A 25,380-nucleotide genomic window follows, 5' to 3' on the forward strand; every position below is an offset into this window, starting at 1 on the left:
GGGGATGCAGCAAGCTGCAGATGTGATGATGAGGGTTGCCTGAGCACGAGGGGTGAGCAGCCCTTAGATTTTCAGAACCACTGCAGAAGGGACAGATCCCCCCAGAGGATGGTGGGTGGAGATGCTGCTCAATGAACATGGCTGGGGTTTCTCTCCTGGGCCCCTAGGAAACCACTCACAGGGATGCTTCACCTGCCTGGGGTTGGCGTGGGGGGGTCACTGGAATCTGAAACTCTGGGACCACCAAATACAACAGCAGACAAGGCCCAGGGACTGCTGTGGGAACTGACCAGAAGTCATTAACACATGTTTCGGCAGACTGAGATGTTAAACTTTCCATAATAAAGCATAGAATCAACAAAGTATAGCTGGGTTTTTTCTAGCCAAATGTCTAAATGGCAAACAGAACTGGGAAGCTGAGTTTAAACAGGCTTCTTCCTTTCCATAGTATGCACTGATGTGCAGTTTAATTCTTCTAACTAAGCATGACAGTACTTTTCTTTAAAAATAAATAAATAAATAAAAAAGGTCAGAGAAAAAAGTACATAACAGAAAAACAAGAAAAGACACAAAGGCTAAACAGAGGTGATTTGTAGTGGTGAGATTATGAGGAATTCTTATTCTTTTCTTTTTGCTTATCTCTCGCATCTAAATTTTTGTTAATACATACACACCAAAAAAGTTGTGAGCTAAATAAAGAACATTGAAAAATAAGGAAAGAGGGTTCGAGTTAGCCCCTCAGACAATTGCTATTCCTTGTGAAGAAAGTAAATTGACTAAAATCAGAATTCCAGCCACATGAGGAGAGGTGCGGTGAATTTCTCAGCAAAGTTGGATCCTGTTCAGAAATATTAAAACTCATCAGCTTTTAAGTGCCCTCAGAATCCTCCGGCCATACCCGAAGAGGCAGGTTCTGGTCACTAATGACCACTGTTTGGGAAAATAAGAGACTGAAATTGAGCAGCAGAGACACTCATTTCCCAGACTGCTCTCAGCTTCTCTGAAGCTGCAAAGCCTCAGGCTTCTGCTTCCTGTGGTGCCCTGCACACCCTCATCGGGATGGGATCAATCGTAGCTGCTCCTGGGACTTGGGGTAAACACAGCCTCCCCGTGTCCCTCCGTGGAGCGGTGGTGTATGTTTCATTACAAATGTTCACAGTTTAATTAAAAGCCTTCCCCTATGCCCTGGTGGCTTCCGACTCCCACACCTGTTAACTCACAGCACCTCTGACTGTGCGGAAGATTGGCTTCTAGAAGAACCACCCAGGGCTGGACAGCCGCCAGGAGGCCTCCTCCTCAGCAGAAAACGTCCACTGAGCCCAAGCATACAGCTGTGGATGTTTACCTGGGCATCCAGGCACTGCTCCAGCTCCTCCCAGATTGCAAAGTGGTCAAAACACATGCAAACCCTATGATGAGTATCGTGTTTTGTGTATAAAATATCTCACTTGCAGGAGATGGACATTTTGGCTGAGTGGAGGTGGGGGTAAAACAAGAGGAGGGAGGTCAGAGGGTTGGCTGAGGAGAGAAACATTGTTTTGTGAGGGGGGGCCACACCATGCAGCAGGTGGGATCTTAGTTCCCTGGCCAGGGATTGAACCCACATCCCCTGCATTGAAAGTACAGAGTCTTGAAAACTGGACCACAAGGGAAGTCCCAAGAGAGAAGCCTTCTAGAACCACATTGCTTCTGCTTGACCCCAGGTTACTTATAAGAATCCATGAAGGAAAGGCCAGATTGAAGCTTATCTATATTTAGTAAAACCTGATAAAACAATGAGAGATTGTTAAGGGGTATCAGAGATGGACGTTGTCAGAAATACATTGCAGAGGAGAGATGGACCCAGAAGCACAGTGAAAACTAGTGCTCTGGTCTCTGGCTCACTCCATCCTGACTCAGCCTCTTAGCAGCCACGTGACCTGGGGAAATGACTCAACCAGCTGTCTGTTGCCACATCTGTGAAATGCAGGGTGACAATATTAGCCAGGTTGTGGAAGGTGCTATGGAAATTAATAACCACACTAGCCACCAAGGACCGTGCCTGTCACCAGCTGTGCTCAATAAACGGGGGTTCCCAGAGGAAAGGGGAACCATTCAATGCTGACCAAGACCAACCTTCACAGAACCTCTGCCTCCTGTGATGTGTAGTTCAGGGGGCATATACCTGGCCTCTGCCCCACCGTCACCGCAGATGGAATGTCACCATTCACAGTCATTTCCCTGAGGTTTCTATTTCTAGGATTACTCAACTTAAAAGGTAAAACACAGATCTGCAGGGGAGGCTGGCGGGTTAAGATGCTGACTCATACACTCTGGTGAGACAACCTCTCCCGCGCTGGGCTGGTGGGGTGAGTGAATTGAACCTTCCGTGCCTCTGGGCCCCACCTGTGAAACAGCATCAGTGACGCCTGTCCTGTCTCCACAGCTGCCTGGTGCTGTTCTCTTTATGACTAGTGAACTCGCCTAACTCTGTAGGGTCAGAAGAAGCTCAAGTTTCCATCTGAAGACACCGACGACCAAGGAGGGGCCATGACTGCTCTGAGGTCGCCCCCATGCAGGAGATGCAGGGCCCTGCAGAAGGTACCTGGGGGAGGCCTCCCGGATGCTAAGCCCAGAAGGTAGGGGTGCTGAAAGAGTGGAGGCGGGGGGCACCTGGGCCAACATGGCAAAGACTGTCTCCACCTCCCCTCCAACATGGCCACGGGGCCCCGCTCGGCACGCCATCTGGCTATGTTCTGCTTCCACCTCCCACCCACACGGCAGCCACAGTCCCCTTGTTGTCTCCCTTCTTTCAGAGAGAAGTCCCTCCTGTTGGCTGGCTTAAAGCAAGTCAGGAATCAAAGATGTGCGGACAACTGGGTATATCAAGAGAACTGAAAACAGCGCTCAAACACAGACTTGTATACACGTTCACAGCAGCAGCATCTACAATCGACGACTGGTAGAAAACAACCCAAGTGTCTGTCAACTGACGAACGGGTCAACAAATACTCCTCTGTCCATGGGATTCTCCAGGCAAGAATACTGGAGTGGGTTGCCATTCCCTTCTCCAGGGGATCTTACTGACCCAGGGATTGAACCTAGGTCTCCCGCACTGCAGGCGGGATTCTTGACCATCTGAGCCACCGGGGAAGCCCATGTGTATCCATAAAAAGGAATATTCGGTCATCCAGAGGAATAAAGTATTGATATACATGACAACACAGATGACCCTTGAAATGATGCCATGTGAAATAAGCCAGCCACAAAAGGCCACATACTGTACCCTATTTACATAAAAACATCCAGAATAGAAAAATAATTAGAGACAGAAAGCAGAGGACTGGTTGCCAGGGCCTGGGGGGAGGGGAAAACAGGTACAGGGACTCCTTTTTGGGCGTGATGAGAATGTTCTGGAAGACAGCGGTGATGGCTGCACAAAACTGAGAATGCATAATGTGTCACTGATGATAAATTTTATGTTAGGTTCATTTTTTCTTTTAATTGGAGTATACTTGTATTACAGAGTTGTGTTTCTGCTGTACACCGAAGTGAACCAGCCATACGTATACATACATTTCCTCCCTCTGGGACCTCCCTCCAACTCAAGCCCACCGCTCTAGGTCATCACAGAGCACCCAGCTGAGCTCCCTGTGCTTTATCCAGGTGGCGCTTAGCGGTAAAGAACCCGCCTGCCAATGAAAGAGACACAGGCTTGATCCCTTGGTCGGGAAGATCCCCTGGAGGAGGGCATGGCAACCCACCCCAGTATTCTTGCCTGGAGAATTCCATGGACAGAGGAGCCTGGTGGGCTATGGTCCATAGGGTTGCAAAGAGTCGGACATGACTGAATCGACTTAGCAGGCACGCACACAGGTACAGGTGTATTTTAACACACACACACACACACACACACAGTTGGCCTCGCCACCTGCAGGCCCTCATCTAAGAGGCCCAAACCACCATCATCTTCCTTCTTGTGGTTGTGGAGGGCCAGGCCTCCTGGGAGAGCTGCCCCAGAGCAATCAAGAGGATTCAGCATGAGGAACGACCCAGTAATTAAGGTCTCTGCCAAACCTATACTTCTAATTAGTTTCCTTCCAACTTAAATCCTCCCTTCCCTTCCCTTCCCTAGTCCTGTGGCTTCTCCCCTTCCATTTCAGCAGCTTTTTCCCATGGGAATAGGAACTAGAAGCAGGGGTGAACAGTGAGGTTGGGGGCCACACCTACAATGAAGAGGATCAGAAGTGGGAATCAGGGGAGACAAAACCAGTTTCCTCCGACTCAGAAACTGTTAACCTCATGCACAGCACACCTTTGTGGGAATCAGAAAATATTGCCTCTTCTCCACATGGGCTGGGCACCTGAGTGCATGGCTGGGTTTGGCCTCCCTTGACCTCACCTCCTCCCAATCTGGGCCCCCTTGTTCAGTATAGAACCTGCTCAACTGTATATGACAGCCCATCCTCTGAGAATCTAAAGAAAATTCTGGCTCTTCTGCCCCCCACCCTTCAAATGGAGACATGTGTCCACCTACTCACTCACCCTATTTCCAATGGAACATGCAGAGGTTCCAGACAACTTCAGAAGCCCAGTCTAGAAGGTCCTCAAGAAACATCTGAGCTCGGACCCCGTTAGCAATCACCGATAATGATTTCCACTGCTTACCAAATGTTTACCGTGCACCAAGGCCTGGGTCAGGTGCCTCACACACTCATCTTTAATTGTCACCACAAGCCTGCTGCAGAGATGCCATTTTCTTCCCCCATTTTAAAAGGAGGAATCTGAGACTCAGAGAGTTTAATATCTCACCCAAAGCTGCACAGCTAATTAACTGGTGAAACCAAACTTTAAAATATTAGCTTTGTTCAAGAGATTTCCATCCGGTTACTCAAATCCTGGCTACCCTCAGCCCATCTCTCCCCAGCTGTCTGTGATCAGCTCTGAATCTTCACCTGGACCACCTGACATCCCAGATCCCACCCAAGGAGGATGGCACCCCAGCCTGATCCCCCTGCCTGTCTCACGGCCTCCAAACGAACATATGCCTCCCCAGGAGACGTGCAGAAATATCACCACCCACGTGCAAGCAGTCACGTTCCCTGTCTGTGGGCTGACTTCCTTGTCTCCTTACTTAGAAGGACACACAACCGAAGAAAATTTTCCTCTTAGTAATGGCTACTGATTCCCCCTTGGGGTGGAAGGGGGAGGGGTGGAGAAGAGCAGGTGAACAAAGGGAAGTCACCCAGAGATTAAAAAAAAAAATCCCCTCGACAGCAGTGTTTCTCAAAGTGTGGTCCCTAGGACACTCCATCCATCACCTGGGATGTGGGTTAAAGTACAGATGCCAGGGTTCTGACTTCAAATCAACCTTGAGCCTGGGAAGCTGCCTTTTAACATGTTATCCTTAAGTCTCATGCTCAATGAACTCAGAAGACAGGGTCTGCAGCTTTCCTGAGAGGGAGTGATGGAGAGAAACGATCACTTCTGAAATCAAAACTGGGAACAGAAAATTAACAATTTATAAAAAGACAGTGTTTGGCTTCCTGGCTATGTATGAAAGAAAAGACTCCTAGCCCCTAGCCCAGACCCTTCAGAAAGACTATTTTAAGAGAGACCCAGTCTCCCTCTGCAGCCTCCAGGCAGTCCAAACCCCAACTCTCAGCTCCCGGTAGCCTCTTCAAGTTCAACCCGGGACTCCTCGCCCTTCAGGAGACTTCCAGGAGCACCTGGCTCTTACCTCCCACAGATGTGAGCAGACGGTCCTCGCTGGTGGTAACGGGTGGTCGTCAGACACTCAATTTCGCAGTCGGATAGGACAGGTTTAAGGTCCCCCCATTCCACGTCTTCTCACACCCCAAACCCAGAAGCAATAGAGGAGCTAAAGAAAGGCATATCCAGGAGCCCCCACACCCCCCCACACCCAGATCTATATATAACAGCGCTGAAGTTGTCAGCCTAACGAGCCACTTTCTGGCAGACCCGTTGCCATGGCAATGACTGCTAATGAGCCCAGGGCTGTGATTGGCACCGCCTGAAGGCTTCTCCACAAAAAACTCTCCAGCAAGTTCTCCTTTCCCAACCACACGGTCAGCTGGGACACCTGGGGGCAGCCAGGATGTGGCTAGGGTTGCCTGGGAGCCATGGGTCCTGGGGAACCACTTTGTTACAGGTGCACCCAGAGCAGTCCTGGACCCAACGGCCCAGAGCGGCCTCTACTGTCACTCAACATGGGCCAACCAATTAGAGACAGGGCTGCAAAGGCGCCACCAAGAAGACCAACCCCGCTGGGCCAGAGACTGGAGAGTCAAGTCCAACCCATGCTTTCTGCCAACATGTCAGGCTGGACAGAGCCCCACACAAAGCTGGGAACGGCTACCCAAGGAAAGAGCATCTTTGGCTACGGGCTAAGAGACCAGGCATGAAGTGGGGCCCCACCTCCCACACTGATGGCGCTGGCCTGCAGGCCTGTGTCTACGGGAATTCTGGGCACCTTGCCTCTATCTCACAGGTGAAAGTATTGTTCTCTCTGGCTCTGGCAGCCTTTCTATCCATGGAGAGCAACTCACAGACATTAACTGGGGAGGGAAGGGGGACCCATGACAACAGCACAGGGCATTCTGGGAAGTGTAGTCCTCGTAGTACTTTTATAGGCTGGTGGGAAGAGGATGGATGCTGACAGCATGCTCATGGTCTTCCAGTGGGTCTTCTAGGGGTTAGAGATTTGGAGACCTGGCCAGAGTGAAGGGGAGGAGGAGGAAGAGGCAGAAGGGGAGGTGGAGGAGGAGGAGGCAGAGGGGAAGCAGGTGGAAGCAGAAGAGAGGCCACACAAGAGAGAAACATTCAGGAAGGCAAGGCCATGTCCATCTTGTTCTTACCTTTACTCTAAGCTCAGTATTCAGAATATTGGATGGATGGACAGATGGATGAATGAATGGAAACTGGGAAGTGTAACAGAAACTAGGCTTCAAACAGATTTGGGAGGCTATCTCACTGAACAAGTAGACAGAGAACAGCAGTCCAAGCAATATATGTGCCAGCAGTAAAGAATCCGCCTGCCAACGCAGGAGATGCAAGAGATCTGGGTTCGAACCCTGAGTTGGGAAGATCCTCTAGAGAAGGGAATGCCAACCCACTCCAGAGGAGCCTGGCAGGCTACAGACCATGGGGTCACAAAGATTGGGACATAACTGAGCACGTGCATGCATGCATGCACACACACACACACACACACACACCCCCAATGAACACATCCCAGCTCTTCATGGAGCTGACTGAACAGACTGTTCAAGTACAGGGAGGTGGGGAGATGAGATAATACAGTGTTTTTCCAAGTGTAGGAAATAAACTGAGAAACAGCATCCGGAAGCCTCAGGAGCAGCACAAATTTCTACTCACAAGCTCATCTGATCTCCAGAAGAAAAATTCCAGGAAATCATTGAGTGACCTCAAAAGAGGGCAGGAATATACAGCATTTATGCTACAAAAGTCATAAGGAGAGAACAAACTAATGAAGAAAAGGCAAATTGGTTTAAAAAAGTGATATAAAAAAGGGACAGAATGTGCTCAAAACTGTAGGGAAACTTAAAAGATAGTGACAGAAGGAACAGCCACACTGGTTACAACAGAATATAAAATCAGTATTGCAAAAAGAAAAAAAAAAAAAAAGAATCAGTTATGGACAAAACAAACTGAAGATTTTTTTTCCCCCCTGGAATGCAAAAGGAAATGGGAAAACTTGAAAGTGGAATCAACAGAAGAGCAGGCCAAGGTGCTAGGTATTCCCGAAGAAGAAACTAGAAGAAAAGTCAAAACACAAAAGGAACTATAAACAAAGATTTCTGGGGTGGGGGGAACTTTCCTCAGCTCAAAGAAGACACACAGGAAGGTCTTTGGGATTTCAAAGCCCAACAACAAGCTGACACCCTCTAACAACACATTTACGCAGCAACGAAAGGATCAAGTCCTACAACCTTTAAGTGGGAGGAGGGTGTCTCCCTCCAGATAAGGAGCATAAATAAAGTGGCCCTCAGCTCCTCTGTGACCACGATTCCAAAGACACCTCTGGATAGTTATATAGAAAATGCTGAGGCCATTCTATGTGGCCACTATGTCACATGTCTTTCACTATGTCACTTTGTCTTTCATGAATGAAATCGCTCAAAATACACTGCTCTACCAATAAGGGCTCAGGATACTTACCAATTAAGTGCTTAAAAGATGCACTCCAACTTCTTGTCTACATCAGCTACCTTCCACAATCCGCCCCCCACTGAACCCGGCACTGTTCTCCATCCACGACGCTGCTAGAGGAAGCCTCACACCGTGGGTGAGACTGGTACCCACTCTGAGAAGTGAACATCAGTGCCATGGGGGTTCTCTCCCCGGCACCCACAAAGCTGCCAGCCCTGGGCCCAGACGCTGAACTACTTTGAGCATTGCAAATGTGTCTGGCTCCTAAAGACTCAGTGAGGGTCCCGGGGACTCTGAATATCCACCAGCAAGCCCCCACCCCGCCCTCCACCCAGTGCCTCCCTGGGGGCCCATCAATTCACTGGGCATGTTTCTTAGGACTGAATAGGCAGAGGACACAGAACAATCAACTCTGTATTTTCTGACCCTGAAAAGGAAGGGAGTGATCTGGTGAACCAGGAATTTTGATGAACACAATTACAATGTAGCCCATGCAAGGGTACAGAAGTCAACTCTCACAGGAAAACTTGCTCAATTGGAAACCATGGGGTCTCCAGCGGGGCAAGGATGGATGAAAAGCTTTGCAAGCAATACCACAAATTATGAGAATGGCTTGGATGAATGAACCTTCCAGGTTCAGAGGCCACTTCATGGCCTTTCAGTGTCAGGGGGCCAAGCAGTGGAGAATAAGAAGGAATAGATAGTGTTGGAAATGGCTTCTGTGCCAGCCCAGTACACATTCTTACATGAGCCCCACTTAACTGACCCTGGAGGAAAGACATTTTATTATTCTTGCACCTTCCATACAGATATAAACCAGAAGAGTCAATTAACAGGGTTTTAGAGAAGACAATTCAAGAGATGGGGAATTCTGAGTGGCTGGTATTTTTCCTGGGGCACCATCCAGCATGGCTGGGATTTGAGAGGGGCTCACTCCTCAGAGTCTCCTGGGAGAATCTCCACATTGACTAAACAGCATCAACGTGCTGCTGAATATCACAATCACTCTTGCTGCTTACAGATGAGTTTGGGAGCAGGAAACCAGAGTCCTCGTGGCCATGCTGAGGGCCACGTGGTGGGGGGAGGGGGATGGGGGTTCCTGTGGGTGCTCCTGAAATATGGAGAACGCTCCAGGAGTAAGCCAGGACCCACAGCTGTACCCCCACCTCGGAGTCTGGAGGGGCTTGGGGAACCCCGGAGAAAGCCCCTCCCGTCTGTCCCGTGTCTCAGGTGTGTCTCATCCTGATGTTTCCGTGCTCTAAAGGGCAACGTGCTGAGCTCCTGGCAGCCGGTTCCAACTTCTAAGCAGGAAAAACCCAAATGATTCTGCTCCCCAGCTTGTGATTCACAGAGACATTTTATTCAAACTCAGCTTCCTGATGGGCTGGTGAGAATGTCGGCTCCCTTCCTCCCACCCCTCCCTCCCCTGGCAGATTAAAAATAGCAGGGGCTGTTCTGACATCCTACCTCCACTTTGGGAGCACTGGCAGAAAACACAGGGGTCCAGGCTTAGAGAGGCTGCGTTCCCAGGCAACGAGCTGTAATTCACGTGGTTCCCTTTGCCTCCCTGGACTTCTGTCTCTTCATCTGTGAAACCAGGGGTTGTGAGCCCTCAAACACTGGGGTTCTACACCCCAAGGAGCATCTTTCATAACAGAGCCCAAAACTACCATGAGGGAAATCTCAAGGCATTTAAATGACTGGCGCAAACTTGCAAAAGCCTCCACCACATCAACAAAAGAGATGGCAGAAACCTCCTGATGAGGAAAATAAATGTTCATGAAACTTCCCCCCCTCTTTTTATGCACAATTTCCCCCCAAACTCCTCTGGGCTCCAGAGGCAGAGATCTGAAACTCCTTTGATCTAGAACTACTGCTTCATTCATTGCAGACTGGGGATTGGTGGGAAAGAGAACAGTGAAGTGATTAACAGCAATTGGAAATCATTAAATTTATGCCTGGGACTTCCATGGTGGTCCAGTGGTTAAGACTTCACCTTCCAATGCAGGGAGTATGGGTTTGATCCCGGATCGGAAGGTTAAGATCCCAAATACCTCGTGGGGCGGGGGGGAATCAACAACACTTTTAAAATCATCCACATTAAAAAATTCTTAAAAAAAAAAAAATTATGCTCAAACTTCCCAGGGGACTCAGTGGTAAAGAATCTTCCTGCCTAGCAGGAGACACAAGAGATGTGAGTTTGATCCCTGGGTGGGGAAGATCCCCTGGAGAAGGAAATGGCAACCCACTCCAGTATTCTTGCCTGGGAGATCCCACTGACAGAGGAGCCTGGCGGGCTGCAGTCCACCAGGTCGCAGAGAGTCAGACACAACTTAGTGACTCAACAGCAGCAGTTGGATAACTGAATTGTGGGCAACATACCCGAAACCTCTATGGGGAGACTGAACACTGAATTCTCCCTTTTCTGCCACAGGTCACTGTGCCAGCCTCTTCATGGCTGTAATGTCTCTACATGTCAGAGGAAGGAGTTGGGGTAAAGTTTAACACTTCCCTTAGATGAGATGGTTGGATAGCATTATCAACCCAATGGATATGACTTTGAGCAAACTCTGGGAGATAGTGGAGGAGAGGGAACTGTGGCTGTAATCCATGGGGTCGCGAAGAGTTGGACATGACTTAGGGACTGAACAACATAGTTGTAAAGGATCTCAAAATGCATCCTAGAAGAAGATCCAGGAGGAGGGGGAAAGGTAAAAAAAAAAAAAAAAAAAATCATCCCAGATTTTCTATACTACTTTATAAAGACATCAATTATCCCATTCTAGAAGGTACTTCTGCAGGACATTTGAGACTCATCCACAAGCAACACCCTCCCTAGGGAGCTCCTAGTAGGGTGAAGGCCCTTCTAGATGATTCCAAGTCCAATTTCCCTTCGCAAAGTAAAAAGCCTGTGAAAATGAGAATTTTTGCCAACACTTAGTATTGGAAGGGGAAAAAAATAAAGAAGAAAAAGAAATACAGCCTTCCTTCAGTATTAAGGTGCAAAACCCCAAAATGCTTCATGCCATTCCTGGCACTCTCATAAGTTGTTATGACTCTAAAGAAAACCCCATAATCAAGTTTCCCAAGCATTCTGTTCTGTTCAAAACAGATTTTAGAAGCTCAGAAGTAAGTCAGGGGGTTGAAAGTCGCTAGTCTGGGCAGTCAGAAGCTTGGGAACCTCATGGAAAGCAGCCTGCCTGCCAGAAAAGGAGCTTCAAAGACAGGTGACACAGTTGCTGCCCACAGCTGCTCCGGGGGCAAAAGCAGGCTTCCTCCGGGAGAGCTGGTACTGTTTGAAAGGGAGGCAGAGTAGAGCTCACCAGGGCACAGAGGTGAGGGTCTCTGATGCTCTGGCTGCGGCTGAGATCCAAACGATCCAGCTTCATGGAAGCTGCTCTCAGGACCAAAGGGACCAAAAGGAACCTGGGGTGACCAGTCTTCTCCCCATAGGGATGCATTCGTTACTCTGCAGTGCCAACGACATGTGCTCCCAATGATTCCAATCAAACACGTCCAACTCTGTGAACTTGCTCCCGGTGATTCCTAATGGGCTCAGAACCATGAGCACCAGAGGGAGATTAAGGCTGACAGGGGCTGGGACTGTTACTATGCGTCAGAAGGGGTGCGATTCCAACCAACCCAAGTCAGCTGCCATGTTTGGAGTCTCAGCTCCTGATGCCTATGAAACTAGACAAGTGGGACATCCGAGGACACAGCTGTGGAGGTTTGGGGTCTACCACCAACTCTCGGGGCATCGTGAAGAGAATACGGACCTAGCGTGGCCACTGTCTTGCTGTGAGGTCTTGAGCAACACACTTCATCTCTGCTGGTACGGAATTTCCTCATTTCAAGAATACGGAAGTTGGACGAGATGGTCTCCAGGGTTGAGTTTGTTTCTGCTTGAAATAGACAGCATGATGCTCAACAATCCTAGATGTTAGTGTAACTCTTTGAGGGATATGCCGTATTTGTAGGAGGAAAAGAAGTCATGTTCAAGGGCAGACATGGGATTCAGAGGTATAGACAGCCTGGAACGCTGCCTTAACCTCAAACACCTGCATTTGTGCCTCAGTGGCTCTGCCTCTCACCATGGGACTTTCTAGTGAGTTATGTCCTCACGGCCCATGTCCGCCCCTTCCCTGTCACTCCCACAGCCACACATGGTTGCTCTCTGTTTTGCCTAGAACCAGACATCCACCTGGTGTTCTGAGATTCTAGACATCCGAAGTTAAAATCTGCCCCGCATCCAAGGCAGGCTCTGGAAAAACTGTTCTGAACCTGCCGGCAGACAGTGGCCTCTGCTCACCACTCACTCAGTAACCCGCCAATGGCTGGTGCCCCACACACCTTGTTCTCTTGCCAAGAGCCTCACCGGGCTCCTCCCTGCTCCCTGAATGCCCCTCAGTGTTCATCTCCTTGCTAATCCCTTCTTCCCTGTAAACCTCCCTGCGGCCACCCACAGCCACGGCCAGACCCGCCCAGCGCTCTGCAGCCAGGCCCTGAGCAACGGTAACTGTCGGCCCTGGACTGACAGTGTCTGGGTTCTTTACAACGGTCCTTCTCCAAGTGTGGTCCCTCGGCCAGCAGCCAGGGAGTCCCCTGCGAGCTGGTTAGAAACGCAGGGTCCCAGGCCCCACGCTAGAGGCAGGCTCTCCATGGCAAAGGTCCTGGGGCAATTCAGATGCACTTTTGAAAGTAGGTCACATGACCAATCAGAGGTCAACAAGTACCACCTCTCCTCCTCCTTACAGGTGCAGGACCCTATCAGAAGCCATGCCAAAATCAGAGACACTGGTTCTGACACAGCCAGGGGGGTAGAAAGTATGGAAGGAACGTTTTTTCCCTTAGGCGAGCCTTTCCACAGAAGCTGGACGCCTTCATCCTCAGCTGTCCAGAGCCTCAACACAGTGGTCACTAAGGTCTTAGATGGTAAGAGGTCCCTCTTTCCAGAGAAAGCAGGGTGTATCTAACTTCCAGAGGCAGGAAGGTTGGCAAAAGAAGACTGTTTTCCTCCTAAGCCTCAGGAGAGCATCCATCATCTTTAGGGTGGTCACTGCTGCCGTCCCCAAGCTGGACAGAAGCAACGAGCCCAGACTGGAACCCCAGTGTCGATACTGGATTAACTGGGCAGACACCCAACTACCTTCTGGGGACCTGTGTCCTTTAATAGACTTTTATTGCCCACTGCCCCAGCTGGAACTGGGTCATGGAGTAGAGGGTAGGGGGGTGGGCAGAAACCAGGATGTGGGAGAAGTTAGGCAGGGGAGGCAAGACCTGAACTCTAATCCCCATCATAGAAAAACCCACACATCACCACACTGTTTCTCCGCCATACTGAACTAAACTGCCTTCCCAGGTAGCAAGAGGGAGCCAAGACCCCCTTTCCCCCCAACAAACATTCCCTTTTCCGTCTTTTTCCCCTCCTTCCCTGCTTTCTCAAACATCAGCCCATACCTTCCCTTCCCCCCATCGCTCTGGCCTCAGACCCATGAAAGGTGCCCCTGACACTCCAGACTTTGTAAGCTCAGCATTTGGGAGCCTGTATCTCAGAGGGTTCTTAGAACTGCCTCTCTGCAATGACAAACTCATCCCGGAAACACGCAGAGGAAAGCCAGCTGCCTACACGTCGGCAGATGAGCGGGATCGAGTCTTACCATCGGAGGCGAGCTCATCTTCTCGGGGGGCTGCTAACTCAGGATCCTGTGTGAGGTCTCTGGGCTGCCAGCTTCCTCACCATGGCCCCCTCTGCGGGAAATGAGGCCCAGGCGGGCAGCTACCCCAGGGTCAGGGCTCCGGGCAGCCCAGAGGATGTTCCTGTGGCTTTTCACACCGCTGTTCTTTCACAAAGAACCCACTACATTGCACAGTTCCTTCCAAATCTGCTCCAGCTCTTGTGAGGAAATCAACGACGCATTCTGGACTTTCCAGATGCAAAGGGTCTGGAGGCTTGCTTTCTTCTTTTTTTGCACTCTCTCTTTTTCCCCTTTCTCAGTTAAAAAAAAGTTGGCTGAGGTCAGGACACACAATGGCCAAGCCTGTGTCACTGACCAGTTGCCTCCCACCCCCAGGCCTGTGGACAAGAGCTCCTTTGTCCACTGTATTTTAGGCGGGACTCCCTGGGTCTGCCCAGGCCCTGCAAGGGAATGTTCCGCCAACTTCTTCCCAAACCGAAGTCACGGCTCTGGCCCCAGCTCCGGCCCCAGCTGTGCAAACCCAAGGCCAGAGAAAAACCAACGTAAAAAGGATGGAGAACGCCCTCCCAAAGAACCATCGTATTAGACCCGTCCAGGGCTGAAAAGCTTCAGCTCCCAGAGGAACAAGACGAGGGTCCTCTGTCTTCACTCTGCCCTTGTCACTCCTAAACCTGGACAGATAGAGGATAAAAGAGGAGGCGATGCCAGGCATCTCAGACAAAAACAACCAGGGGATCACAGATCCGTTGGTTTCATGTGAAGAAAGGACCGGACTCCAAGAGCAACACTGCCTCCAACAACGACATGAGTTGGGCAAGTACTTGGCACCTTGGTGAATCTATCCTGTCACTCCACGTACAAAGCTTTTTGGAACAGCTGAAGTTAGCACTTACAAGTGCCCTGCCTTTCTGGGTTCGCTTTCAGATGCGAATCTTAGGGATTTCAGAAACTGATTCTTGATATTGAAGTAAATATGGTTTTCTGGAGGGACTGAGGTCCCAAGGACTGGGTGGTTTCCTATAAATCATCACTTCTCTCAAACACATGAATGAAGTATCTAAGTAGGAAGGTTTCAATGCCAGTGCTTGGTTGGGGCTGGGCCATCAGTACTATTGACTAGGGACACAGTCCGATCAAGGTCATGTCTTTTCTGGTTCACTGCTTACTAGCTGTGACACACAGGGCAAGACCTCTAAGCTTCGGTTCCTTCAACTGTAAAAGAGAGTACCTCTCCCAAAAGGTTGTTGTGAGGATTAAAAGTGGGAGAGAATCCATGTAAATACTTGGCACAGTGCGGGGGATATGTGAGTTATTACTGTTGATGTTGTTATCATTAGCAGGGGCTGAAGGAGTCAGTGCTACAGCTTCCCTGGACACAAAAAGTTTAGACTCAACAACAAAAAACAAACAACGCTATTTTACAAGGATATTTCTCTGAAGAAGATACACAAATGGCCAGTAAGTGAGTGAAACGACATTCATGTCTCTAGTCATTAGGGAAACAGGGAAATGCAAATTCAAATCACAATAAGATAACATCTGTTGGACTTCCCTGGTGGCTCAGATGGTAAAGAATCTGCCTGTAATGTGGGAGATCTGGGTTCAATCCCTGGGAGAGGAAGATTCCCCTGGAGAAGGAAATGGCAAAACACTCCAGTATTCTTGCCTGGAGCATCCCCTAGACAGAGGAGCCTGGCAGGCTACAGCCCATGGGGTCGCAAAGAGTCAGACACTACTGAGCACATGCATGCATGCAGTCTATATATAGGCTTATATCTACATTTGTAAAATGGTCCCAAACCAGCCACTAACAGAAGTGAGCACATATCCAGAGGTGAGGGTCCTCCCCTGGCTGCTGGATTATCTCCTTTCTGTGGCTGGGAGGGAAGACCAGGCGCAAACCCACACCTTGAGCTGTGGGACCAGCCATGCCCTGGAATACAAAGCAAGGTCCTTCTCTGCTTCTGGAAATGGGCTCCCACCCAGGAGAAGATGAGAGCAAACTTCATTTGCACCTAGACAGCCAAGATCCTTATCTTCAAGCCCTCTGAGGTTGATTTTTTAAAATACATGTATTTATTTATTTGGCTGGGTTTCCCTGGTGGCTCAGATGGTAAAGAATCTGCCTGCAATGAGGGAGACCTGGGTTCATCCCTGGGGTGGGAATATCCCCTGGAGGAAGGCATGGCAACCCCCTCCAGCATACCAGGACTTAGTTGCGGCATTCAGTATCTTCCATCTTCATTGCAGTATGCAGGATCTTTAGTTGCAGCATGCAAACTCCTCGTTGCAGCATGTGGGATCTAGTTCTCTGATCAAGGATAGAACCTGGGCCCCCTACATTGGAAGGTGGATTCTTAGCCACTGGACCACCAGGGAAGTGCCAGTCCTCTGGTTTTCTGCAATTAAAATGGCAATGGAAGTTTTTACAGCCCATGACTTCTTGTTTTTATAACAGCAAAGAGGGGACCCTTTTCAGGACATTCAGCCCCGATGTGGCTCTGGCCTTGCACCACAAAGACGAGCAGATACAACCACAGACAATAATGCCCTACTGAAGGCAACACAGAAATCACCGTCATGGTGGTTCTCCAGCCAGAGGCAAGGGGCCCTTTTGGACCATTATAATCCAGGAGGTTGATCTGCTCTGACCTGAACTAGAGCAGAAATAAAAGTTCTGCAGAGATTTTGGTCTTAGGATTCACCCAAGTTAACATTTACTCATATACACATTCTAATAGGCTTCCTGTTTGGGGTTATCCTAGCATTCAATCCAGAAGTCATATTTCTTTTGCTTTATGAATAGTCCTCTACCATTACAGCTGGCTGTGAAAAAGAACAAATTGTTCATCTCCTTTTGGTCCCTGAAAATAAGTATGTCTCTACCTATGGAGCCCTATGATCCAAAAGCAAAAAGACCCACAATCATTTCCACCAAGCTTCATTTTCCCCAAGTTGAATGGAGTCGGATGCAACCAATCCTCCTGTAATTATTCTTGTTTCAGTCAAGCTGAACGCTGTCAACCAAAATAGGCCATGTTTGCTGCAGGACCCCTGTTGGACAAATCGTGTTGTCTTGTAATGATAATTAATAAGAAAGAACATCTGGGGATGGTGATGACTCACTTTTTCTAAATGCTTCAGCGTGATGAAGGGAGAAATTATTCACCAGCCCATGGAGTCTCTACAGTACAGGGTCTCAAAGACACCCACTCACCCCATATGCAGCCCCTGATCCATCAAGCTACTAATAACTAATCAAGCTCATAAGTAATCAAGTTACTAACGACCACTTCCAGAATGCTGTGGATGACGTAGGCAAGTATTATACGTAGAACCTGACTTCTAAAAGTTTGGAAGGTAATAAGCCACAGACAAACACAAGTGTTAAAAAAAAAATAAAAAAGAAGAAGAACCGTACAGAGGAGTCTGTAAGGAGCACCAACTGATAAGTTGGTGGACAATAGGATCTTTCAGAATCCAGAGGAGGGCAGAGCACTTTCATCTGGGAGGCAGAGGGGCGGCTCCTCAGAAGATACAGAATTTGCCAGACAGCAGGGATGAAAAGAAGGGCTTGACCAGAGCAGGAAGACACAAAGTAAGAAGTAGAATAAGCTTCGGTAACTAATGAGACGTCAGGGGAAGGATAAGTAGTAAAAGTCGACTCCAAAGGGAGCAAGGGAAGCTAGAACCAGTCGCCCAGTGATCCACCCATTAAGAGCCATTTGGGGGGCTGTGGTGGAGTCTGTTGTTGACACGTCCAAGTTCAAAGTGATCACTGGGCAGCCGTGGTGAGTCCAGCCCTCGGCACATGGAACTGGAGCACCTGCATGGAAATGATGGTGAAATCCTATAGGTCAGGGGTCCCCAACCTCCAGGATCTAAAGCCTGATGATTTGAGGCAGAGCCAATGTAATAATAATAGAAGTGAAGTGCGCAATAAATGTAATGCACTTGAATCATCCCCAAACCACTCCTTACTCCAGTCTGTGGAAAAACTGTCTTCCAGGAAACTCTGTGCCAAAATGACTGGGCACTGCTGCTCCAGGTCAATGCTGAGTTCATGTAGAAAGGATGCACAGGGGAACCTACTGGGGTGGGAGAAGGGGGTGTCACATTTAAGTAGCAGGAGAATGCATCCATTCCACCTCCATGCCCTCCATCTCCATGGGCCTCTCTCAGGACTCTTAAAGGCAAAGAAAAAACCCAGGTCTTAATCTGTTTCCCCTCCAAACCAGCCCAGTGCCTCACATGCAGGGGCTACAAGATGGGGAATGAACAGATGCAGGTTCTGAGAATCAGAGTCACAGGAAGTGATGTGGAGGGGATCTTAAGAAGAAATGTGGAGTTAAGTGTCCACGTGAGAAAATGAAAAAAGTGCTTGCTGACTACAGAGAGGCTATTGCCCCTGCTAATCTCAGAAAGAGGATTAGTTACATTACTAATGTAATGTAACTAAGAGAGAAGTTACTTTACTTCAGAATATGGAAGTAAGGTGGGCATGGAAATCTGAACAGGGGCACACAAGGTGTCAGTGAGCCTGAGCACGCAGAGAAGCGAGGGAAGACATTCAGAGAGATGTCGCTCAGAAAAAAAACAAGAACGAGGACATGGCTGTATGTAGATAGTGGCCAGCCCAGCCTACCTGGACACACGATGGCTCCTGTGAAATGACTGGCAGCCAGTTCCTTGTATTCAACATGGTGGGGTCCAAGGCCCCTCGTAAGGGAGATGTGTCCCCATCATAAAGGAGTCCCCACATCAGGTGGACATAATCAGAAATGGCACCTGGTTTGTCTAAAAGGCCTCCTAACAGATCCAGTTCTAGACCTATGGGATCCCCCACTCAGCATCTCCCAGACCCCTCAGTCACTCACATTTTGCTATCAAATCTTTTCCATCATCATGCATCAGCTACACTATGATTTACTTAATTGGTGGGTGGTGTTGTTTTGGCTGCAGAGTCTTCACTGCAGCACGCAGGCTTCTCTTACTGTGGAGGATGGGCTCTAGATCGTGTGGGCTCAGTAGTTGCAGCAAGTGGGATCTTAGTTCCCTTGACCAAGACTCAAACCCTGGTCCCCTGCATTGGAAGGTGGATTCTTAAACACTGGACCGCCATGGACATTCCCTCCTTAATTGCTTTTTTACAGACTTACATGGAACCTGAATTTAGCCTGGTCTGAAGCAATAATATCTAAAAAACATGGATTTGATTGGGTTTGGATTCTTTTTTATATTACACAGTGAAATCAGTGGAACTTAAAAACTTATCTCCTAAGTTTTCTTAGGAGATAAGAAATGATCATCATCTAAGATCATTTTGTATATCCTTAGTTGTAAACTCAGCCCAGTTGGAGAAACATATTCTCAGGCTATGTGTAAAACCAGTACGCAGCATCCAGGCAGTGGTTTAGGAGGTTCTTTTTTGAATCCCAGAAAACCAAACTGGAATTCTTTAGTGACCACATAACCACAACTACAGGAATGAGGGCCCTGGTGTGGGCCTGAATCACCACGGGGAGGACCAAGAGGACAGCAGAGGGATGCAGGAGACTTCCTGTGGGAAGGGGCATCAGCAGGAGCCCTGTGAACACCTGTGTCAACCTTGGGCTAAAGTGGCAATAAGAGGAAAAGATAAAACCCACCCAAGTTACGAAAAATCCAAAAATAGTGGCAATCAGAATCCAAGGAAAAAATCCTCCAGAACCTTTAAGATGCTTGCTCCTTGGAAGAAAAGCTATGACAAACCTAGACAGTGTATTAAAAAGCAGATACATCACTTTTCTGACAAGGGTCTGTATAGTCAAAGTTATGGGCTTTCCAGTAGTCATGTACAGATGTGAGAGTTGGACCATGAAGGCTGAGCACCAAAGAAATGATGTCTTCAAACTGTGATGTTGGAGAAGACTCTTGAGAGTCCCTTTTTGCAGAGTCCCTTGATCTCTGCAAGGAGATCAAACCAGTGAATCCTAAAGGAAATCAGTCCTGAATATTCACTGGAAGGATTGATGCTGAAGCTGAAGCTCCAATACTTTGGCCACCTGATGTGAAGAGCTGACTCATTGGAAAAGACCCAGATGCTGGGAGAGATTGAGGGCAGGAGAAGAAGGGTGAGAATAAGATGGATGAGATGGTTGGACGGTATCATCAACTCAACAGACATGAGTTTGAACAAACTCCGGGAGATAGTGAAGGACCAAGAAACGATGGATGAGATGGTTGGATGGTATCATCAACTCAACAGACATGAGTTTGAACAAACTCCAGGAGATAGTGAAGGACCAAGAAACCTGGTGTGCTGCAGTTCATGGGGTTGCAAAGAGTCAGACACCTGACACCTGACCTCATCTTAGTGGCTGACAACAACAACCTTTAAGGCCAGTGGAGTGAATGGAGAAAATCTTACAAAGCACAGACTAATTGTGAAAGGGGAAACAGACCTTCACACCTTCACTGCTCTGTGTATAATCTGAGATGCACTTGGCACCCTCATCGTTCTGGGGCCCTGCTGTGATACACAGGATCTGTGCCCACTCGAGCACTGAACAGCCAGCCCCTGCGGCTCAGAAGCAGCCTGAGAGCTGCTCCTCCTTCTCCACCACCCGCTTTGGCACAGAGATTCCCGGAACACGAGCCAGCGGGCAGTGCAGGCAGGTGCAGGGCCTGGGAGGGGTGTCGGTTATTGGGAGAAGTATGGATCCCACAGGTCAAGTCTGGAGGGTGCCCTGGCACGGTGCAGGGGGATGGGGCCAGGATGGGGCCAGGATGGGTTTCTCACGCACTCCACCCATTCGCAAGAGCAGAGAACCAGGCAGTACAGAAACAATGCAGCAGGTGACAGCCAATCTGAAAACAAGAACCAGGCTGGGAGATGTATGTATATCACTGAACCTACAGATGAACAAATGTGAAAAGGGATTCAACCCTCCCCCAAGTTTACAGAGTGCCAAAGCCTGTGACAGACGACCTATACTCTGTTGGTATAATGCAGAGTCTACATAGATCCTGCCTTATTAAGAAAGTTTAAACGGAGGGAAAACACATGGGAAATGAGTGAGGAAACACCATCTCAAAGGCTCAAAGGAAGGGCACATCTCAGAAAGTAATTCAAAAAGTAATTTAAAATGGCAGGAAACTGCTAGAATGTAAGAAGTAGTGACCTCTTAGAGAGGAACAGAAAAACTGTAATGGAAAAAAACAGGCAAAACAGAAAGGATGACATAATGAAGAAAAGGGATGAGGAAATGACTATATAAAAACTGCTCATTTAAAGCCACATTGGCAGCTGTGGATAAATAAAGATATTAAAAGTTAAATCAGTAAAGTGCAAAGTAAACTTAAAAGGATCACCCAAAATTGAAAAGCAAAAAAAGCAAGGATATAATGAATCAATGTAGGTTTAAGTAGTATCCCATTAGAAAACACCAGAACAAATATATTAAAATAAACAATCAATGACAAAAATAATAAAACATAATAAAAAGTCATGCACACAAACAAGCACAAGAGAAATGCTATTTAGGAAATCAGTCCTTCTCTAGACTTTTCCTCTGCTCCTACTCACAGTTAGAGAACACTTCCCACTAGAAAAAAAGCTCCATGTGGTGAAGGCTTTGTTTCGCTCACAGCTCATCAGGGCCTGGCATGGACCATCTGAAAGTGCTAGAAGACACATCCTACTGAGGTCAAAGTTTCATGGGCATGACCATGGTTTTGTTCATCCCTGTGGGTGTCTAATAAACATTTGTTGAATGACAGAAAAGACTGAGCTGTAAGTGTTTCTGTCCAAAAAGTTAGACATCCAAGATGTACATATCCAGCTGAGTTATATTAATATTTGTTATGAAAGAAACAGGAATGTTCCTGTAGACATGCAAGTTGAAGACATCACCCACTTACTCTCCAGACATTGAGGGAGAAACCAAAATTAAGATGCTGCTGCCAGGGGAATAACCATATAGATGCTTTTTTTTTCATATGTGAACCATTTTTGAAGTCTGTTGAATTTGTTACAATGCTGCTTCTGTTTTATGCCTTGGCTTTTTGGTCACGAGGCATGTGGGATCCCAGCTCCCCGACCAGGGATCAAACCTCCACCTGTGCATTGGAAGGCGAAGTCTTAACCACTGGATCACCAGGGAAACCTCCTGGATGCACTTCTTAGTGCATCGCCCCCCAACTCAGAAATCCAGCAAACTGTGCAGTCTGGGGGACTGTCCAGCTGTGAGGTTTGGTACCGAGTATTTCCCTTGGTCCTCCTCTGCGGCTTCCCTCCCATCCTGGAACCATGATACAAGTTTCTCCTGCAACATCCTTTAAGGCCAGTACAGACGAAGCCTCTGGCCACGTGTGGGGTGCATTGGTAACTGATGCCACCTTTTCTGTCCAAGCACAAGCCGATGGCCGGGGGGAACTACTGAAGCTTTGTGGATGCTGCGCTGGGAGACACACCCAACGAAAAGTATGTTTCTTCATTCACCATGGTCCAAGTGATGTGGGAGCATCATAGGGGCCATTTTCTCTGCCAAAGAATTTGGGTGATGATCTTCTGCACATTTAAAACTCACACTGAATGAACCAAATCTTCCTCCACACCCTTAAACAGGAAAGACTCGTAAACCCCCCAATAGCCAATGCTTTCTGCCATCAAACCCTCTTTTATATCATCTTCTCTGAGTGGTTCCAGTTTTAGAAATGAGAGTATGCAGCATGATCTCAACTACGGAAAATAGCGCTCCCCCCAACTCCAAGCCGAGCACAAAGGAAACACATGAAAACGTTACAAAGACTTTCTTTGTTTTGTGGGATTCCTCTGGCTGTTGCAATTTATTTTATCACGTTCAAATTTTTGAGTTCTTAATTTTAAAAATTAAAAATTCCTCTTTATTTTAAAGATGTATTCGAAAACAGTGCCTTTCCCCCAAAAATCAGCATATACAATGTTAAATGTACCATATGATCCCAATTATGTAGACAAATATGCACAGCAAAGAAAAAAAAGAGAGAAGAATGCTAACTATTTTTTCTTATTTCTTCATTTTCCAAGTTTTCTATAATGAGCATATTCATTTTAAGTGCATTAAAAAAAACTCTTTAACTTATTACATTATGAGTTAATGCATGCATATAGCCTTATGCAGAATATTTAGAAAATATTTGCTGATAAAATCTCCCTCGATATATCCCATCTCACTTGTTTTTGTTGTTTTAGTCGCTAAGTCGTATCTGACTCTTTTGCGACCCCATGAACTGCAGCCCACCAGGCTCCTCTGTCCATGGGATTTCCCAGGCAAGAATACTGGAGTGGGTTGCCATTTCCTTCTCCAGGAGATCGTCCCAACCCAGGGATCAAACTCGCACTTCCTACATTGACAGGCAGGTTCTTTACCACTGAGCCACCAGGGAATACAAAATATTTAGATAACATTTGCTAATAAAATCCCCCTTGACATGTCCCACCTCATTTGCCATCCCCTAAAAGGAAAACTCTTTATCAGATTGGGGTTCATAGTGTTACCTTTCAAATGACAAGGAGATTTGGGGGGGGGTGTCTTTATTTTTAAGAAAATGAACTAAGACAAAATGAGCAACAGTAAAGAACTTACTCAACCAATGCAGGGCTGACACAAAAATTAAGAGATCAGAAGGACTGTAGAGATCACTTAATCTCATGTTGCCATTTTACAGACGGGGAAACTGAGGCTCAGAGGCAGAAGGAGGTTGGACGCCAAGCCTCCTCCTCCTTGATCATTGGCCCTAAGCCTTGGTGCTAATGTTGCCATCATGGCTGGAGAACTGGGGCTGGCCAGATGGCATGGCAGAAGCCAAACCCCATGTAGGACCCCTCCCCAGGCTGACCCCCACACGGCTCCATGCAAGACCACCTTTGCCAACAAGTCTGGCTCTCAGATCAACCATGAGCCACTTCCCATCTGTTTGTGGCCAGTGAGCCCCCGCGAAGGGGGGGTGAACCGGGAGGAAACATCTGTGCACACAAAGAGGAGTCATAAACGCACTTGATTTTCCCTTTTGGCAAAGCCTCTTCTGCTTATTTTTTTTCCACTCATTGAAATGCAAAGCTCCATTCCAACAAGGAGGCCTGGAAGATTCCAGAGGCTTCGAGGAACCACAGCCTCCGCTCCGCGACGGGGGCTCCCTAAAGAAGGTTATGCATGATGTCTGGGCTGTGGACACGGATAAGCAAGACAAGAGGCAACCCCCACAAACCACTTGGATGCCCACAGACATGCCTCTGTTTGTCCTTAAAGCTAGCTTCTAACCTTCAGCCAGGGCAGAGGAAGTTCAAGTGTAAGTTCTACAGTGTACCAGCCATATAACCTCAGGCAAGTCACTTCACCTCTTTGAACCTCTTTTTCTTTCAGCAAAAACAGAAATGCCACCACCCCCTGCACAAAATTCTTGCAAAGACTGAGTAAGAGGGCTGAAGCGATGGAAGAAACTTTGTTAAGTATCAGCTGTGCTTCCATACTGTCCTATCCCCGTGAAATCACTGAGCAACCTTTAGGAAACTCATCAGCTGAGGTCCCCAATGCTGAGTCACTGCTGCTGCACAGCCTGCAGGCTAACCTCTCAGAGGGACACCATACGACCTTCCTGACACAGACCAAGCTCACTGAAGGAGAAAGAGGAACAGCACGGGACAGGGAATCAGCACGCTCCATGGGGCAAGGCTAGGATTTTGGGGACCAGCAGAAGGGGCCAGTAAAATCTGTGGGGCCTGGAAACACCTACATCATCAGGGTTCCTGGGAAGCTGGTGACTGCCAGCAAACCAGATCAAGAAACAGACATGGCCGTGCACAAGAGCTGTGAATCCACCTACACAAGGGCCTGACAACCTTCCCAAAGGGGCCTGTGTGCGTCTTCATTTGAATTCTTGCCGCCAGCCAGGACACCTGGAGAGAGTGCTTCCAACCCTGACTTCAAGCTTCTAAAAATGAGACAGGTTGGGCTTCCCAGGTGGCACAGTGGTAAAGAATCTGGCTGCAATGCAGGAGATGCCAGTTTGATCCCTAGGTTGGGAAGATCCCCTGGAGAAGGAAATGGCTACTCATTCCAGTATTCTTGCCTGGGAAATTCCATGGACAGAGGAGCCTGGCGGGCTACAGTCCATGGGGTTGCAAAGAGTCAGACATGACTGAGCATACATGTTGGATAACAAGGAGCACAAAGGACCAGGTCTCTTTTCCCCCCACAGAATCGATTCCCCCTGACTGCACTTCACCATTTGTCCTTATCTTCTCTGGAGCTCTTCCTTGCTGAAGTAGCTGTCAATTGTGGGTCAGTAACATATCTATTGTGGCTTATGTGACCTTTACAAGAATCCTGGGAGAGAAGTATTCATTTTAGAATCAAATCATTTTCATTTTAGAATCAAATAAACCAAGGTCTTACCACTAATAAGACACAGAACTGGTTTGAGCCCAGTGTCCTGTCTCCAAGGTCGATGCTTGCCCACCAGACTCCAAGTCATCTCCCCGGTTCCTCCT

General features: G+C 48.1%; 1 protein-coding gene across 8 annotated transcripts in view; it reads right to left on the bottom strand.

The window, feature by feature from the left end:
* Window positions 1-25,380, bottom strand: part of GAS7 (growth arrest specific 7) — a 200,910-nt gene that overhangs the window by 81,941 nt on the left and 93,589 nt on the right. The window contains exon 1 of one of the 8 annotated variants that reach the window (XM_043903843.1): window positions 13,830-14,136. The exons of 5 other annotated variants lie outside the window; for them this stretch is intronic. In XM_043903843.1, coding sequence (XP_043759778.1) covers window positions 13,830-13,847 — 18 coding nt within the window. In that variant the 5' untranslated portion in view covers window positions 13,848-14,136. Of the gene's footprint in view, window positions 1-5,719; window positions 5,858-8,181; window positions 8,324-13,829; window positions 14,137-25,380 lie in introns of those variants that run through there. 2 more of the 8 variants (XM_043903847.1, XM_043903846.1) reach the window with 2 other exon arrangements.

Source organism: Cervus elaphus, chromosome 5, assembly GCF_910594005.1.
Source record: "Cervus elaphus chromosome 5, mCerEla1.1, whole genome shotgun sequence".
Classification (NCBI taxonomy): Eukaryota; Metazoa; Chordata; class Mammalia; order Artiodactyla; family Cervidae; genus Cervus; species Cervus elaphus.